Below are 20,103 nucleotides of genomic sequence, written 5' to 3' on the forward strand. Positions count from 1 at the left end.
AAACATGTAACTTTTGTTTAAAAAGAAACATGCTGTTCCAGCCTTTTATTCTCTCCTCTCCCCTACCCCTGAAATCAAACCCTATTCAGTATTGCACAAAAAATAAATAAAAACCCTTAGCAATGAGTGTTTCATTTTTTAGTTCTATAAACACAAACATACTTACCCTAACTAAACTGAAACTCACTGGAATATCATTATTGATTAAATATGTCATGATCTCTCACTCTGAGCAGTCTTTATCTGAGACAGACCTCGAGGACTCTGAAGACGAAACACGAAACATCCACCACTCCAAGATACAGGAGGTCCTGTATCTCCTGAGCCTCCAACACCCCAAGGATTCAGAGGAAGCAGGATGTAAGGTCTCCCAGGACTCAGGGGGTCCTGTTACTCCTTAACCCTGCCTTTGACCCAAGGATGCCCCTTGCCCTTTTCTTCCTCCCTCAGTTCAGAAGATGTGGCTGAAGCTGCACCAGATCCCTTACCAGTTCTTCAGCTACACCATAGTCAGTGATTATATAAGGCGAGGGCTCCTTAAGCCTTCCAGCATTCCAGACCAGAGGATGTGGACAGGCCTCCCTTCCCCTTCAAAAGGGTTCAATCTGCTGCAGAACGTTGCTGAAGCAACATCGTTGCAAAAGCTCCTAGCCTAGTCCTTGTTCTTACTCTGCTCTTGCATAAAACTGGTATCACAGCTTCTAACCTTTATCTGTAACTCAGTGTACCTTGCTCCTGCAAAGGCTTGACTTCCCAGCTTTTGACTCGGCTTGTAACTTGACCTAACCTGTGCTTGCTCCCTTGTAAACCTGGTTCCTGGACTCGGCCTGTGACCTTGATTTATGCCTAACTCCCTAGTGAGTCCTTGCTACAAAACCAGTGTTGCGCAGCCCCGGGCTTGATATAATTAAACGTCTGTTTGCCTTTATCCTAGGATCAATCTGGTATTATCTGATCTTTAATTGAAAGGCATCAGCTAAAAAAGGAGCAGGCAAAGAGAAAGCTTTTGGTAAGATTCTATTTAATTTTGAATACCACAATATATATTTTAGGGGTGTGCACAAAACTGGTTTGCACGATTCAGTTTGAGTCAGAACTGGAGTCGAACTAAACTGGGCATGTTTGGTTTCGCCCCTGAACAGGCCCCCATGGTTTGGTTCAAATTTGATCCGATTAGGGGTTCGACAGTAAAAGATTTTTTTTAAACAATTCACTGCCTCAGGGGGGTGTTGCCACAGCCATGGTGTGTGTGTCCTCCAGCAGTTCCACCTACCCTCACCAGCCTCACCCTCATCTCCCCAAGGCCGTTTCGGCCCATTTTCTGGCCATTCCAGCCCTTTCTGACATGATGGTGGCCATTTTGGAGGCCACCATGCATGAGCCCTGGCCATTTGCATAGCTGGGTCATAACAGCAAGGGGGAGACTGGGGGGAGGGGGGAACCACCAGAGACCACCACCCCCACAGCAGCACACTCTGAGGCGGTGAGTTGTTTTTATTTATTTATTAATTAAACTGTAGAACCCCTGAACTGACCCCAAGACGGCCTTGGTTGGGGGGCAGTGCTTGAGCTGGACCAGTTCGATGGTGAACCAGCTCAACCTTGAGCCAGTTCGCACACCCCTAATGTATTTTAAAGGACTTTGACTAAGTATTAAAAGGATGAAGCTGGCATTTCAAGTGCATGAGCACTGATAAAAGAATGCAGACTTCCAAGCTTCACTGATATTTCTCCACATGGTAAAAATGTCCTTAATGTATTTGAGGAACGAAAATTGGCATGTTTGCTGACTAGGTTCTTTTAAAATAAGCATCACATCTTAAGCAGGTCAGCAGCAGGGTATATACAGGAGCTAATTTGTAATTTCGGTGTTTCCAGGGGAGATGGCAGGCTGAGGCAGATTTGAATTTACTACCAGTCCAGAATTTGAATCTCAGATTCAAATTGGCCCAATTCAGGCCAACCTTCACTTTAGCAAAAGCAACATGCACTTGTGACACTGTGACAGCTGAAGAATTCTGGTATGTCTACCATTAGGGGGGCTGATTTTCTTCACATATTCATTATGTTAGGCAATTAAATATTTTGGAGATAATCCCAATTTACACTGATTGCTACTGAGATATACTGGGACAGAGGCCAAACTTCACCATCATATTTTATGCAAGTCTCCGGGGTTCAGAACAGCAGGAATAAGCTCAATTCTCTCCTCCCTCCCATCTTGATTCACAAGTGGAAAAGCAATTTTCCCTTTAATCACAACAATATGTTTACATTCATCTAAGGTGGTTTAAAATAGTTTCACAGTGACACACCTCCAATAAGTGTATTTTTCTTTTCCCAAGGAAATTAACACTCTTTCTGGGCATGTTCAAGTTCCATTGTTCCCATGGAAGCAGTGCTAACTTTGGCAAACATTGTAAGTTCAATATAATTGTCCTCACTGCTTGGCAAGAAAGGCCTGCATTCCTCCTGTCCATTGTTCATCCTGATCATCCCCCCCAAATATGCCAACACTGAACAAACTTTTCTGTCCCCCAGAAAGTTGCTGAAATGTGTCTCATTCAATGTTTAAGGACCTGTACAGTATGGACAAAGATTACTTTGTGTCTAATTATTACCCTTGTGTCATCAAACACAGAAGAATGGTGTCAGCAATCCAGGTGTATGATTCTTTTAATGCTTCTAAAAAAATTGGATAAGTAACACCTGCCCAACAACTTTATAGTGCTTTCATATTTATTTGCTGTCCACATAACTCTGTAGAACCAGTCATGTTACCCACTAGACTGAAATATAAAGCAGAGCTTCCAAGTGGCACACTGCCCACCTCACTCTTGCATTATGTATGGCATGACTTTTTATCCTTCCCAAAGGAGGCTTTAGAATGATAGAAACAGCTGGCAAGAGAAAATGGGAGCAACTATTCAGAGACAATCTGTAACCATCAGGTGAAATATTTTTCTTTACAAATTTAGCACTGCTTTGGTTCTGGAATACCATTGCCAATTACATTTTACTCAGCAGCTCAGTTTATATTGATCTTAACCTCTTTTCAGCATTTGTACTGATACTGTGTTACAGAAAGCAGCTTTTAGCATGAGACGGTAAACTCTTTTCCTCATGCAGACTTTCAAGGGAAGCCTCATCTCAATTTGCAAGAAACAAATTGATTATTATTCCACTCAGGCACCTCTCCTGGGCAGCTTTCCCTTGATTTCCAACCCCGCCCCCCGATTATTCTTATAAGAGAGAAAAGGAAGGAAAGTATGCCCTGCAGGGAGGTATTGGTGCAGAGTATCAGCTATTAAGTCATGCTTATGAGGTTCCAATGGCTATCTCTCTGGCCACTGCTGGTGAACTTAAGAACAGCCCTTCTAAATAAGACCCAAGGCCCATCTAGTCCAGCATCCTGTTTCATACAGTGGCCCAAGAGATGTTGCTGGAAGCCTACAGACAGGCGTTGAGGGCATGACCTCTCTCCTGCTGTTACTCCCCTGCAACTGGTACTCAGAGGCATCCTGCCTTTGAGGCTGGAGGTGGCTTATAGCCACCAGACTAGTAGCACTGGTGGCAATGGGATCTTTGGTCAAGGCAAGCCATCTGTCTGGGATCCTTCTGGACACAAGTCTAATGGAAACTCCCTGCCACTATTTTTCTGTTGTTGGGGGAATTCGAGATTATGAGAGGAGGCAGCTGGAGAGAGAGAGAGAGAGAGAGAGAGAGAGAGAGAGAGACTTTATTTATTTATTTTAAGTCCCATCAGCTCAGAGGAGCTTTGTGCTCATGAGCAGTTCCCTTCCGTTCCTCCCGCAGGCTCCCTAACAGCCAATGGGAAAGTTAGGGGGAAGAACATCTGCCAGGATCTTCTGTGATGGTGGCTGCAGCAGCTACAGCCAGTAGAAGGGCAGTGTGTGTGTGTGTGTGTGTGTGTGTGTGTTGTGGCGGGGGGAGTGCAATGTGCCAATCTTCAAGACACCTGTGGTGCTGGAGGTGGACTCTGCCTGTAGATCAGGCTACCCTGTGAAATATTATGCAGATGAGGTCACAGGAGCACTGAGCTAAGGAGGAGAAGAAACAAGATGATGGAGCTTGTGTGTGTCTGTGTGTCTGTGTTTGTGTGTGTGTACGTGTACACCTATATACCCATGTACATTGGTGGAGTGGGATGGGATGGAGTGCACCTAGAGGAACTGCATGTACACTTTTTGGGTGACGGAGTCTGACTATTTTTGCCATCTGGAGCTGGTCATCCTACTTTGGTCTGATGCAGGAAGGCAGCAGTTCTTAAACTCATTGGCCTTGCCTCTCTCCTTCTGTCTTAAGAGAACATAAATAGTTATCCAGCTTGCACTCTCTCTTATAAGATGTGGGAGGAGAGAGAAACTAAGCCAGGCTTTAAATAGTCCCTTGCCTGATTGATTGTGGTGAGCAAGAATGGCCTCTTAGTAATGAGGCAGGGAAGCTTTTGTAAATGGAACAATAGTTGGTTCTTCCTTTTGTTTAGGTTGCTGGTTTATCCCCACAATGCTTCTCCACATGCAACCACTCACAGAGCACTTTGGTTCCTACGTTCCTTTCACTGACAAGTGTCATTGGTGAAGGTTGGGAAAATAGTTGCCAGATTTTAATCCTTCAAATATTCTTCGACTGTGACAGCAGACAAAGCCTCTGTGCCAGTCCTGTGTACTTTTGTTCGTTCCTGCTGTGAGGCAAAATTAGAGTCCTACTGACTACAGCAGAAGAAACTGGGACATCACAAATTGATAATATAGATGTGTTTAGGTAGGTGGGCTAGTAAAAGATTTTATGGGGCAGTAACGTCTATGAAATTATCTGAAAGACTAACTAAACAATGGTTATAATTAGATATTGTAAAAGATGTGGGAGAGAACCTGAGAAATGGTGGGTTATTGGGGTTTAGTGGAAAGAACTGTAGCAAAACAACAGACTGAGGGGGTAAGGGAAACATGCAGTTAAATAGATTTATGAAGGACAGGAACTGTATGAAGTGTTTGGGAATAGGAACAGTTGGGCCAAGGAACACATAGTCTTTTTACTCATAGCTATCTTAGGCAGGTCCTCTCTTCCATCCCTCCTTCCTGGGTCCAGGTGTTCTGATTGCTGGGGATCATGGCCTTAGGATGCTGATGTTTAATGCCAGGTCGGTCTGCAATAAGACTTCCTCCATCTTCTATCTTTTACTGGAGGAACAGGCTAACCTGGCTTGCATTACTGAGACCTGGTTGAGTCCAGATGGAAATGTTGCCCTATCTGAGATGTGCCCACCAGGCTTCTGTGTGCTTCATCAGCCCCGAGGCCATGGCCGGGGTGGGGGTGATTTTCAAAGAAAATCTTGCATTGGTTAGGGGCCCCGCCCCACAGATGACTGGTTGTGAATGGCTTCTTGTGATAGGCCTACATGACAAGATTGGACTTCTGCTGATGTACCGGCCGCCCTGCTGCTCAGCCGCTGCCCTCTCTGAGTGCCTTGACCTCCTGGCGGGGCTGGTGGTTGAGACCCCTAGACTTATGGTCTTGGAGGACTTCAACCTTCCGGCCATTGGCGGGGCCTCGGTGTGTGCTCAGGAGTCCATGGCCTCCATGGGCTTGTCGCAGGTAGTCTTGGGCCTGACTCATGTGGGCGGACACACTTTAGACCTGGTCTTTGTCTCAGAGCAGTGGTGACATCATTTGAATATGGGGGAATATAGCCATCTCTCCCTTGCCAGGTTCCGATCACTCCCTGATCTGTATGCAGATTACCACTGCTCCTTGCCTCTGTGGGGTAGTGGACCTACTTTGATGGTCTGCCCCCAACACCTTATGGATCCTGATGGTTTTCAGAAGGCTCTTTGGGATATTCCCAGCAATCTGGTGGGCACCTCTCCAGCACAGCTCGTTGAGGCCTGGAACATCAAGACCACGAAGGCTCTGGAAGAGATTGCCCCTAAGCGGCCTCTCAAGATTCGTGGATCCTGGCTTCCTTGGTTTACTCAGGAGCTTAAAGAGATGAAGCACCTTAAGAAGATGCCTGGAGAAACTCTGGTGGAAAACTAATGCTGAAACCTTCTGAGCACGGTTACTCTCTTATCTTCGGGGTTATTTCGTAGTGATAAGGGCGGCGAAGTCTGCTGTCGTAAATCTGTCAGGCTCACCAGACAAAGCGTAACAGAAGCAGAACAGCAAAGTCTAACAGGAATAAATTCAGGTCCAGTGCGAGTCAATCTAATAAATCCAAACAGAGTCCAAAGTGAAAACCACGGGCAAGGTCAACACAGTCCAGGGTCCAAACACAATCAAGGTAATACACAAACACAGCCGATTAGCTCACAGGAAATTGATGTTGCTATCAGCAGGGTAGCTATGTTACAGGCATCTTAAATAGGCTGACCCCCGGAGCTGTTAATTAAGAGTTGCTGAGTCAACAGCTTTGCCTGTTGTTCTATGCATGCGGCTCCTTAACTCTTGATGTCTCTTGGACTGGTGCCTCTCCACAGCTGAGACCGGTTGCACCTTCTCCACAAGAGCTGCCTCACCCAGCTCTAACTCACCTTTGACTCCCTGTGCATCGGACCCACTCTCCTTTGCAACTTCTGGTCCTTGCCCACCCTCCTCTGCTGTCAGCTCTGTCTCCGCCTCCAACTCCTACTTGGAGTCTTCCAGCATGCCCATGACACCTGCTCACTGTGACCTTATTCTGGATTATCCGTTCCCTGCTTAGGGATGTGGATCCAATGGAGGTTCCATCCGGCCGCTGTGACATGTTTGCTAGATTCCTCGCTGATTAAGTTGCTTGCCTTTGGCGGGAGGTGGACTCCAATTGCACAGGATCTGATGAGAGGATGGAGACGCCATCTTGTGATGTCATCTGGAATAGTTTTGAGCCTGTGGAAACCAAGGATGTAGACAGGATTCTCTCTGGTATGGGTGCTGCGACCTGTAGCCTGGACCCTTGCCCCTTCTGGTTTATTAGAGTAGCCGGCGGGAATGTAAGATCCTGGCTTCAGGAGTTGGTGAATTCTTCTCTTCATGAGGAGTCTGTGCCAGCAGCCTTAAAAGAGGCTGTGGTGAGCCCTCTTTTGAAGAAGACTTCTCTTGATCCTGAGGTCCTTGATAATTATAGACCAATCTCCAACCTTCCTTTTCTTGTGAGGGTTTTGGAGAAGGTTGTATGTGCCCAGCTTGAGAGCGCTCTGGATGAATCTGATTTTCTAGATCCTTGTCAGTCGGGTTTCAGACCACGGCACAGCATGGAAATGGCACAGGTAGCTCTGGTTGATGACCTGTATTGTGACCTTGATGAGGGTAGCACCCCTCTCTTGGTCCTTTTAGATCTCTCAGTGGCTTTCGATACCATCAACCATGGTATCCTTCTGGAGCGCCTGCGCAGGCTAGGTATTGGGGGCACTGTTTTGCAGTGGTTCCATTCCTTCCTTGGTGCTTTCAGTCAGTGCATATTGGTGGCGAGTGCTCTGTCCGGTGGCCACTCCTTTATGGGGTGCCTCAGGGTTTGGTTCTCACACCCATTCTTTTCAACATCTACATGAAACCACTGAGGCAGGTCATCTATCGGTTTGGGGAGAGATTCCATCAATATGCCAATGATACTCAATTGTATACTGCCACCCTAGGACACTCCAAAGACGCTGTTTCTGTGCTTGCCCAGTGTCTGGAGGCTGACAGGGCCTGGATGGACCCAAACAGGCTCAAACTTAATCCCTCCAAGACTGAGTTGCTTTTGCTTACTCCTCGATCTGGCCATTTGCCAAGTCTGAGTCTCTCGCTGGACAGGGTTACGCTGCCCCCGAAAGAGGTGGTCCACAACTTTGGGGTCCTCTTGGACTCGCGGCTCCTATTCGAGCAGCAGGTGGAGGCTGTAGCCAGAGGTGCCTTTGCCCAGCTTCGGCTGGTCTACCAGTTACGGACCTATCTCAACCGGCAGGCCCTGGCAACGGTAACTCATGCCCTTGTCATCTCTCATCTGGATTACTGTAATGCGCTCTACCTGGGGTTGCCTTTGAAGACAACCAGGAAGCTTCACTTGGTCCAGAATGCAGTGGCCCACCTGCTTAGGGGCACTAGGAGATATGATAATGTGACACTTCTCTTGCGGTCACAGCATTGGTTACCTATTTGCTTCTGGGTCCAATTTAAAGTGCTGGTTCTCACCTTTAAAACCCTTCACAACTTAGCACCTGCTTACTTTCAGGACCTCCTCTCCCAGCCAGTTCTGTCCCGTCCTGTGATATCTTCTCAGGTTGCCCTTCTTTCGGTCCCTGGTCTCAGAGAGGTCTGTAGTACTAGGGCCTGTGGAAAGGCTTTCTCTGTTGCCGCCCCTTCACTTTGGAATTCTCTCCCCCCCACTGCCCCAGATTTGGTCTGCCTCCTTCCTTTCAGCCTTGAAGATCTTATTGAAGATGTTTCTTTTCCGCCAGGCATTTGCCCTTTAAATCTCTCTCTCTCTCTTTCAAAATCTTGGGTGCTGTTCTGGCCTTGTACACCACCCTGAGATTGTGGATTGGGTGGTATATTAAATCTTTTAATAAATAAATAAATAAATAAATAAATAAATAGATAGCCCCTGCTAACTGGGCAAAGAGGCACCTTTTACCATGGTGATTCTCTTTATTTAGCAGGGGGAGAGTAACTAGCCCTATCCACCCCCAGCACAGTACTTCCAGTGATTGTTGCTGGTGTGTGTCCTATGTTTCTTTTTAGAATGTGAGCCCTTTGGGGACAGGGAGCCATCTTATTTGTTTTATTTCTCTTTGTAAACCGCCCTGAGCCATTTTTGGAAGGGCGGTATAGAAATCAAATTAATAATAATAATAATAATAATAATAATAATAATAATAATAAATATTGTGCACAATATGCACTGCTGTATAATACCAGGGAAAACACAGACACGTTGCAGGGGGTCTAGTGGAACACATACCTCCAATGCTCAGGGGACTGTGCTCTCTCATCTGCCCCCACCCCCATGTACATGAGGGTTGTCTGCCTTCGTGGTGCCCACTGATCAGCTGCCCACCCATCACCAGCTTTCTTTCTTTTGCCATGGAATAATGAAGTCACTGGATGGGGTAGAATGCTCACGCTGGCATGGTGATGTCAGACTGTGTGGGGATGGCAAAGGGAAACAGGATGGGTGGCCAGGCAGCATGTGAGCAGTGGTAGTGCAAGCAGCAAATGGATGGGGGCCATGAGCAAGCACTGGGGGCTACCTTAAATCTCAACCCAGGCCGCCCTTGACATTGTTATGCTACTAGGAAAAAACCATCTAATATGTTACTTAAATTAAGACTCTTCTGTAGAAAAACAGAAAAGATAAATCCATTGTGATTTTAATATGCGGTACACTGTGTTTTGTCACAAGTGCATTTAGGTCAATTTGAAGAAAGGCAGTCTATAAACATAAGTATCTATCTATCTATCTATCTATCTATCTATCTATCTATCTATCTATCTATCTATCTATCTAATACATTTTTATACTGCCCAAAATGCAAGTTCTCTGGGCGGTTTACAACAAAACAATAAAAACAACCAATATCTATCTATCTATCTATTTATTTATCTATTTATCTATCTATCTATCTAAAATGCTAAGGCAATGTGTGGAATGCTGGAGTGTATTGGAATGGGTGTGGTTAGCCGGGCCTTGACTTGTTATTTCCCCATTGTCTTGGACAGACCACCATCTGATTAAAGTAGGACTTAACCACAACCTTCTGTAGGGATGAAGGGCCCATTAGATTTACCCATATGAGAAGGTTATTGGAGCCAAAAGGATTCCAATAAGCCTTGGAAGGTTTTCGAGTTGGCTCTGCCAGTTATTCTGTCAATGCTCTGGTGCAAATTTGGAATAATGAACTTACTAGCGCTGTAGACACAATCGCTCCAAAGTGTTCTTTCCAACTAGGGATATGCACAAAGCTGTTCGAAGTGGATTTGAATCAGACTGGGCATGTTCAGTTTTGACACCCCCTTGAGCTGGGCCTGGTTTGATTCAAATTTAAGCTGGTGTGGGACCAGTTCGAGGGTGCTGGGTGTTAAAACTGAGTAAGAAATGTAATTTACCTATTACCGCTGAGGGCTGTGGTGGTCTCAGGGGGTGCTATGGTGGCCCACCAGCCTACCTTGAGTCTTCCTGGGATGATCTGGCTCATTTCAGGGCTGTTTTGGCCCTCTGCACGTGCCTGGCAGCCATTTTGGGGCTGCTGCGCATGCAACCTGGCCATTTCTATGATCCAAAAAATGGCTGCTGCTCATGCGCACAGGACCAAAACAGCCCCAAAATGCCCAAGGTGTCTGGGGGTGGGGGAGGCAGAGCCTCCAGAGACACCTGCCCCCCGCCGCAGCACCTCCCAAAGCTGCTGCAGCCCTCCACAGTGGTAAGGGATTACGTTTTTTACTCAGTTTTAACGCCGCCGCCACCCTCAAACTGGGCCCGAACCAGCTCAGCTTAACCTCAAACTGAATAGGCTCAAGGTTGAGCCTGAGCTGAGCCAGTTCAAGCTTGAGCTGGCTCGATTTCGAGCCAGCTTGTGCACCTCTCTCTCTGACCTGCTTCAAAATTAGCCCCAGGTATTTGGAAGAATTATGGGAGCTGAAGCAGTGAGGCAGATGACTAGAGCACAAATGAAGAAAGACTCGACTCAAATCTGTCAAAGAAGCAATTCTTTTCTGCCCACATTCCATCCACAATTTCACATGCAGCAGAGTTGTCTAGGGTTGTGAGAAGGCTAATACTAGCTCCCGCCCCTTTTCATCAAAATTTAGAACCATCAGTTACCTGCTGTGATGTTTTTAATGATCTTTTTGCTGAAAAAGTCTCTCATATTTGGGCCGAACTAGAAAAAAAACTACATTGGACACCTTAGAGTTAGGCAACTATAGGTCCGTCTCTAATCTCCCATGGTTGGGCAACATGATTGAGAGGGTGATGGCCTCTCAGATCCAGACAGTCCTGGAGGAAACTGTTTATCTAGACCCATTTCAAACTGGCTTTTGAGCAGGCTATGGGGTTAAGACTGCCTGCGTTGGCCAGATGGATGATCTCCAATTAGGTATTGACAGAGGGAGTGTGACTGTGTTGATAATTTTGGATCAGCTGGTGGCTTTCTATACCATCAGTCATAGTGAATTTCTGGTTCACATGAAGGATGTTGGGTTAGATGGCACTGTTTTACAGTAGTTCTGTTCCTACCTTTCGATTAGATTCCAGATGGTATGACTTGGAGACTGTTGCTCTGCAAAGCGAGAGTTACTGTATGGAGTTCCACAAGGCTCCATACTGTCGCCAGTGCTCTTTAACATCTACATGAAACCTCTGGGAGAGATCATCAGGAAATTTGGTGAAAGTTGTTGTTATATTGAGAAAATATAGGTAGAACCAGAATCGGCTAGGTTTTTGTTTTTGTGTGTGTGTGAAATGCTATTGTTTCAGGTTCCTGATGCGCTGAACTTTGGAGTACAACTAAAAGGAACATCTGCTTGATACAGAGGGCAGTTTCAGACATAGCTGTTCTTCTGCAGTTGATTACCAGTATTAGTCCCAAAGAAAATACATGCACACAAAGCAAATTACTGTTCTTTAGCGTATGGCATGGGAAGTTTGTATTAACAAAAAAACCCTAGAGACTACAAAATACGTATTTTAATTTCCTTTTTAGAAAGCCAACACCGGTCACATGGTACATTAAATAACTTAACAATACAAGAGAACCTTGTTATTCATGGTTCCGTGTATTCGCAGGGTGTCTAACTGACACCAGTTTTCAATATCTGTGCATACGAAAGGGTAAAAACCCATGTATCTGTGGTTCCTAAAGGGCCAGAAGTGGCCATGGAGATCACTTTGGCCTGCCATTTTGTCTTCAGGAGCCATTTTGTGGCTCCTTTAAAAAAAATGGACTGTTTCTCGTGATTTTTTTGCAGTAAGTTATTTCACGTTATTTTGCCTTTTTTAATTTTGGTGTTTCCCCTCCACTTTGGAACCTAACCCCACTTTCCCCATAGCCATAATGCCTCATTACTCATGGTTCCATTACTTACAGTAGTAGGCGAGGAACGGAACCCCTGTGAGTAACGGTGTTCTCCTGTATATGACTAAATGTATTAGTCTTTAAGGTAACATGTGACTTTTTTCATACATGTGACAAAGTTGGCTATATGCCACAACAAATTTACATCAAAGCAACACAGAAATCTCTGCTGTTTTCTGCTGCAACTAACATGGCTGCCTCTTTGAAATCCTGCCCCACCACCGCCCAACTCGCCCACACACACTTTGTATGCACTCAGATACAGATCCAAAGAATATCATTTTAAAGCTACTTACCCACTCTTCCTCATCATATTCTGAATGGTGAGGTATAGAATCCTGTCTCTTCATCTGGGATGGATGCTCCTGATTTGGCTGATCTTCACCCTCTTCAATACTACTCCTTGGCACAGCTGGTTTTTTTAAGACACAACCTGGACGGGCTGTGTATAGAGCTAAAAGGGCACTTCTGATCAGCTGATCCTTAAATGCATGCACAAATAACTCTGTCTAGAATGAAAATGAGTGTACAGTTAGCAAGAACCAGGAAGCATACAAATTTACAGTATAAACAGTCGTTGCAATAGCCCCAAAGATGATGGAATATAAGAGCTTGTGCAACAACTGTATATACCTTCCATAGGTATAAATGTATTACAAGTACTGAGGTTGAACAGAGCTTTTTATCATGCAAAATGAAAAGATATGAAACGTTGGCACTCTAGCTATTGGTGAATGAAAACACATCATCATCAACAGCCAAAATTCACTGTGGCTGGGATTGATGGGAATTGCAGTTCAGCAACAGCTGACGTCCCGAAAATGCCTGCACGTGCTCTAGTACACAGAATAGTACTATTCTGTAGTACTAGTACATAGTAATAGTGCACCAGTAATAGTACTAGTACAGAGAATAGTACTATTCTGCTGTAGCCAGAATAGCTAAAAATACTTTAAAGTAAGAGTTTGAGTGAGAGTGAGAGATTAAGATTGATTGCCTTTTGGACTTTAAGGTGCACGCCAAGATGCTTTATCATGCAACATATAGATTTCAAACGTTTTAAAATAAATATTTTGAACTGCTAACATATAATACTTCGATTTCATCCTTTTCTCATCTTTTGATAAATCTTGGGTGCTGTCCCATATTTGGGGTGGGGGTGGACTCTGCTCTGATCACACAAGACACCAGTGTCATATTTCTCTTATGAAACAGATAATCTTGTACAACTCATAACTCTATCCTTATTTCACTTTGCTTCAATTCATCTGAGCCATCTAGGTTCTGTTGCCTACTGATATTTTCTTTGCCGTGCTTCAGATACTGTAGCTTTATAATTTAGTACTGTAGCTTTATAATTTAGTAGCTTTCTGATGTTTCATGCTGGCAAGGCCTGGGTTTACACACATATTTCACATGCAGCTGTATCAAGGCAGCCACAAGGCTTTTCAGTTTTAACGCACAAAGCATTGTACTTCTGATCTTATTGTTCTCCATTAAACAGAACTCTTTTGTCAAGAGTTCCTGCACCAGGGAATCAGGTGAGAGGACTTGACCGATTAGTTCACCTTTTCAGCAATGAATGCTCATACTTCTGGGTTTTACCATCTTGACCCCCGTGTGCTAAATTAGATGAGCCCAAAGGGATCATCTAAGGTTCATGGTACTGGAATCTGCCCCTAGTTCTTTATTCTTGAAAGAGGTACAAACTGTGCACAGATCTTATAATAGGTCTACAATGCCTACCATGCAACTTGTGAAGCAGACTCAAGCATTATTCCCACCCCACTCCCATCCTGATTACTCCCAATTATAACCACTTGAAGTTTCAGCATAAAGTAAGTTTACATGTTCAGTTTCTGGTTCTTAAAATTGTAATGGGGATCCATGGGTAAAAAACTGGAATGATAAAGACGTCATCCAGTTTGTTTATTTATTACATTTTTATACCACCCCATCTGTCAACCTTGGGCAGTTCAAAGCAGGCATACTCAATTAAAACCAACAAAACGATCAGATACTAAAACAGTTTCAAACCATTTAAAAACCCCAGAAGGCCAGACCAAAAAGGTGAGTCTTAAATGTTCTCTTGAAGACTGCTAAGGTTGGTAAGCCTCAAATTTCTGTGAAGAGCACATTCTAAAGCCTGGGAGCAGCTGTAGAGAAGGCCTGATCCTGAGTCACCACCAGACAAACTGGTAACAGTTGGAGGTGGACCTCTCCAGATGATGTGCAGTGAGGAACATGCAGAACAAGGCACTCTCTAAGGTAACCCAGACCTAAGCCATTTTTAAGGTAATAACCAGCACTTTGTATTTGCCCAGAAACATATCAGCATTCAGTGCAGCTATTTAAGTTCAGGTATAATATGGTCTCTCCAGGTTACTCCAGAGAACAATCTGGTGCTGCATTTTGAACAAACTGGAATTTCCAGACTACATACAAAGAACCCCTATGTAGAACGTGTTGCAGTAGCCGGGCCTGGAGGTCACCAGCTGGTACACCACTCTTTTGAGGTTGTTCTCTTCAAGGAATGGACACAGCTGTCGAAGGTGATGAAAAGCACTCTTAGCCACAGCCTCCACCTGAGACACCAGGAGGTGGCCAGGGCCAAGAGCACTGCCTCCATACCTTTTCTGAGACAGTGTAGCCCCATCCATGACAGTAAGATCTATCCCATCCCTCAAGTTCCATTCCCCTACAGTGAGCACTTCCATCTTGTTTGGATTCAGTTTCAATTTACTGTCCCTCATCCAGCCCATTAGTGACTGTAAGCTGGCATTTAGAGATTGAATAGCATTTCCTGATAATGATGACAAAGAGAAATAGAAATGGTCCTCTCTAGAAACTATGTAAGCAGTGCCAGATGCATAAATTTCCCCACTGGATTGTCACCAGGAGGAAGGATAATGATCGGGTGAGAAGAAATAAGCCTAACCTACTTCACAGGGTTGTTGTGAGGAGAAACTTAAGTACGTAGAAATGTGTAAACCGTCCTGAGCCATTTTTGGAAGGGCGGTATAGAGATTGAATAAATAATAAATAACAACAACACTGCCATTGGTCAATGACTCAGTCCACACTGTCTGAGCTCAGACTGCTGCAGGATGAAAAGAGAGAAGGCAACTGATTTAACCAGAGAGCTCTTTTGTGTTTTCCCATTTCAGATAGTCTCCACAGTTCAAGTGAAGCCGATCAGCAGTGAACACAGAAGACAGTTGTGTTTGGGAAATGAAGGCTGCTACTGCTAGATATGGAGGAAAATAATCCATGTGCTGGAATTCTCAGGCACACACAAAAACTGAACTGAACTTGGGGAGGGGGAGGAAATTCTAGAACCTTGGGACAAAGGGCACAGCTTGGCCAATACTCCTTCACATCATTTGCATGTCCTTGAATGTGGCAGTGGGATGTAAATACGGAATCAGGTGTGGTGAACTCTCATTCAAAAAGGTGGCTTATGTGCCACAAACATGAAAGAGAGAGAATGCAAGGCAGAATAATGTCAGAAGAGAAGTGGAGGGCAGAGTTCAAAATGCTAAAGAAAAACTAGTTTAAGTGACAGCCAGCATGAGAAGTGAGAAATAACTAGTGATAGTCTTGCTCCCTGCTGTGATCCTATTCTTAACTAATTGCCTGACATGATAAGAGGCAATGATCCATGATGACTGATGGCGGCAAGTTTACAGTTCAGATTATCAAATTATCACATGAATAATGTAACATTTCACCAGGGGCGTAGCAAGGTTGGAGTGGGTCCAGAGACGAGATTTTAAAATGCCCCCCCCCCTCAAAGTCCAGGGCCTCCGCACACCCCAGGCCCCGAAGGATTTAAGTCTGATATTTCAAAATAAGTATGCTGCCTGGAAATACATTTCACTGAATACACACACGCACACGTCACAATATATAGTGATATACATTGAGTACTATACATTTGTATTACTTTTAATGCCTAGAACACACTAGAAAGATGAATTATTAAAATGGGCCCCTCGCTGCAGATTAGCAAAGGAGACTTTCAACCATGCAGGGTGAGCCTATGTTTGTTTTCTCAGAATTCTGAACAAATTCAGCCAAGTTTGATTCCAGGAGGTTTTTCACAGGAGGCTTTTAAAGCCCTTTAACACACATCTCCTCTGGAATGGAGGTGCTGCATTCACATGTTGGCCAGATTTACCCTGAAGTCCCTGCGAGTTATTGGGCAGCAGTTCACACACAAGAAATATAAAATAAAATACAAGCACAAGACATGCTTCACAGTTCTCACTTAGACCTTCTGGGTTGCAAAACAACTTGAACATAAGTGCATTTATAAATGAATGAATGAATGAATGAATGAATAAAATAAATATAATACTGTTTCTTCCAGAAGTTTTTGTAATTTTCTGCCATGAAACAAGCCACTTATAGGACTTTTTTTAAAGCCAGCAAATTTTCCAAGCTGTTTTAAAATAAATATTCAGAGACTTCTCAGTCCCTCCCCGATATCAAAGCCCTATGGCAAGCAGATGCCTATATATCGGGGGTGGGGGGTAGGGGTGTGCACCGGACCGCGGACCTGCGGTTCGGCACTGGGGTGGGGGGTTCCATTAAGGGCGGGGGGGCTTTACTCACCCCTCCCGCGCTTTGCAAGTTTGGTGCCATAATTCATTTAAAAAATGCGCCGCAGAATCGCCCTCCACTCCTATGGCTCCGGACCGGGGCTCCTTCCTGTCTTCAAAATCGGGCGGCAGGATACTTCCCTGCCGCCCCCGAAGCCCCCTCAAGCCATTTTAGCCCTTTAAATCTCGCCCCGGACCGAGTCCTATGGCGCTCGGGCGGACGGCGGGGAGATGTCCGTCCGTCCACCCGCCCCCTTCCCTGCCTTCTGCAAAGTGCAGGGAGCCTTCTGCGCGCGTGCGCAGAAGGCTCCCTGCACTTGAGTCTTCTGCGCACGCGCACGCAGAAGGCTCCCTGCACTTCGCAGAAGGCAGGGAAGGGGGCGGGCGGACGGACGGACATCTCCCCGCCGCCTGCCCGAGCGCCATAGGACTCGGTCCGGGGCGAGATTTAAAGGGCTAAAATGGCTTGAGGGGGCTTCGGGGGCGGCAGGGAAGTATCCTGCCGCCCGATTTTGAAGACAGGAAGGAGCCCCGGTCCGGAGCCATAGGAGTGGAGGGCGATTCTGCGGCGCATTTTTTAAATGAATTATGGCACCAAACTTGCAAAGCGCGGGAGGGGTGAGTAAAGCCCCCCCGCCCTTAATGGAACCCCCCACCCTATCCCTCCCGAACCAAAACCACCCCTTGTCCGGACCAGTTCGGAGGCCAGTAGAATGGCCTCCGAACCGGTCCGTGCACACTACTAGTGGGGGGTGGGGTGGGGAAGGTAACCACAAAAAGGAGTTCACACTCTACCTGGCCAATGCTGGTCTGGGTTGGGCAGGGCAGCAAGGTGTTTGCTGCAGAGAACGGTGGTGGCCATTCTGGCTGCCTCCTCCTTCCTGGCTTGCTTGGGCCCTACTCGAGTTCAGGCTTCACAGAGGCCTTCACGGAGGCCTCTGTGGAAGCCCCGCCCACCCGCCGATCAGCTGAGAGGCGGAGAGAAAAGGAGCTCTTTGCAGCTTGTCTGCTGCTTCCATTGCGGGCCAGGAGAACAAGCTGGAGAGAGGGCGAACAGGGCAAGTGGCTGAGGGGCCTTGGGGCTGGGCAGGGGCAATGGGGAGTCATGTGAGGTGCCTCTGGGGGGCCCCTCCAGGCAGTGGGGCCCCCAGACAACTGTCTCCCCTTGCCTGATCATTGTTACATGCGTGCATTTCACCCATCGGCATCCAATGTATAGGAAGCAAGGCTATGTTGGATAAAAAAGGTGCCTATCCTGAACAACTCTCCACTTTTATTTTCATCTTAACTGAATTAGCCCCAAACTCTGTAACTAAGACATTGTCATAGTTACACACAGTTGCAAATTAATCCAAATTGGTAGTGAAATCCAAAACGGATTGTGAGGAGCTCCTAAAGGATCTCTCCAAACTGGGTGAGCGGGCGACAAAGTGGCAAATGCAGTTCAATGTTGGCAAGCGTAAAGTGATGCACATTGGGACAAAAAACCCCAGCTTCAAGTATACGCTGATGGGATCTGAGCTGTCGGTGGCTGACCAGGAGAGGGATCTTGGGGTCGTGGTGTACAGCTTGTTGAAAGTGTACACTTGTTGAAAGTGTACATTATAAGATGATGTATAGGTGGTACTTGACACCCAAAAAATTAGCATTAATGTATAAAAATGTTCCAAACAAATGATGGAAATATGGACATTGTGAAGGAACTTTTTTTCATATGTTGTGGTCTTGTGGGAAGGCAAAGGCCTTTTGGGATATGATATATAATGAGTTGAAGAAAATTTTTAAAATGGCATTTCCTAAGAGGCCAGAATCCTTCCTGCTGGGAATAACGCAAGGAGAGTTTTCCAGAAGAAACTTAACATTTTTTATGTACGCAACCACAGCGGCCAGAATAGTATATGCGCAGAAATGGAAGGACAATGAATTGCCCTCAAAAGAAGATTGGTTGATAAAAATTTTGGAATATGCTGAGATGGCAAAACTTACAGTACTGATAAGGGATGAAAACTTGGAATCTTTTAAAGAAGATTGGAAACCATTCTTACTATACTTAAAGAACTATTTTTCTAATATGGACCTTTCAGCAGGGTTTGAAATTTAGTAATAATAGCAGGTTGGGTAGAGCAAAATTGAGTTTGCAATGTGTAGGATATATGTTTTGAATTACTATAGCAATGGTCGACTTGTATATTTAATGAATTGCGCAGATTGATGAGCGGGAAGTCTATATTTACTTAATTAGATGTAACGGGATTGTTAAGATAGTGTAAAAACCAATTAAAATTTTAAAAAGCAAAAAAAGAAAGAAAGAAAGTGTACACTCAATGTGCAGCAGCTGTGAAAAAGGCCAATTCCATGCTAGGGATCATTAGGAAGGAGATTGGAAATAAAACAGCTAATATTATAATGCCATACAAAACTATGGTGCGACCACACTTGGAGTACTGCGTACAATTCTGGTCACCACATCTAAAAAACGACATTGTAGAACTGGAAAAGGTGCAGAAGAGGGCAACCAAGATAATCGGGCCTAGAGCACCTTTCTTATGAGGCAAGGCTACAACACCTGGAGATTTTTAGTTTAGAAAAAAGACGGCTGTGGGGAGACATGATAGAGGTCTATAAAATCATGCATGGTGTGGAGAAAGTGGATAGAGAGAAATTCTTCTCCCTTTCCCATAACGCTAGAACTAGGGGTCATCCCATGAAATTGATTGCCAGGAAATCTAGGACCAACAAACGGAAGTACTTTTTCACACAACACATAATCCACTTGTGGAATTCTCTGCCACAAGATGTGGTGACAGCCAACAACCTAGATGGCTTTAAGAAGGGTTTGGATAACTTCATGGAGGAGAGGTCTATCAACGGCTACTAGTTGGAGGGCTGTGGGCCACCTCCAGCCTCAAAGGCAGGATGCCTCCAAGTACCATACCAGTTGCAGGGGAGTAACAGCAGGAAAGAGGGCATGCCCTCAACTCCTGCCTGTGGCTTCCAGCGGCATCTGGTGGGCCACTGTGTGAAACAGGATGCTGGACTAGATGGGCCTTGGGCCTGATCCAGCAGGGCTGTTCTTATGTTCTTAATCTCCAATCCTCATTATTTCTTACATGGACAAACTGATAGTAATTATACTTTCTTGTCTTATTTTCTGTAATAGAGACAGGTAACCCCAATACGACATAAATTTGATTTAGAAGAACATCAGACCATTCAAAATATGGTGCATTTCATTATAACCAATTAGCTGAAAGAACATTCCAAAGGCTTTTGCAATTTGCCCCACTGGCTACTACTAGGCCAAAAGGAGGCAAAATTTTGAGGGCAGTAAATGCTTTTTATCAGTGCTGTCACTGCAAAAATATGTCAACAAGTTGTCCAATCAATAGGCCAGTTTTTAAAAAACATACAAAAACAATTTTGCAGAGTACTTAAGAGGTTTTTGC

The 20,103-nt window shown here is 45.1% G+C and overlaps 1 protein-coding gene across 19 annotated transcripts in view; it reads right to left on the bottom strand.

Annotated features, from left to right (window-relative positions):
* Window positions 1-20,103, bottom strand: part of INPP4B (inositol polyphosphate-4-phosphatase type II B) — a 461,921-nt gene that overhangs the window by 97,639 nt on the left and 344,179 nt on the right. For all 19 annotated transcript variants that reach the window (XM_053253993.1, XM_053253999.1, XM_053254002.1 and 16 more), the window contains one exon: window positions 12,350-12,562. In XM_053253993.1, the coding sequence (XP_053109968.1) occupies window positions 12,350-12,562 (213 nt within the window). The remainder of the gene's footprint in view (window positions 1-12,349; window positions 12,563-20,103) is intronic.

Source organism: Hemicordylus capensis, chromosome 5, assembly GCF_027244095.1.
Source record: "Hemicordylus capensis ecotype Gifberg chromosome 5, rHemCap1.1.pri, whole genome shotgun sequence".
In the NCBI taxonomy this organism is placed as follows: domain Eukaryota; kingdom Metazoa; phylum Chordata; class Lepidosauria; order Squamata; family Cordylidae; genus Hemicordylus; species Hemicordylus capensis.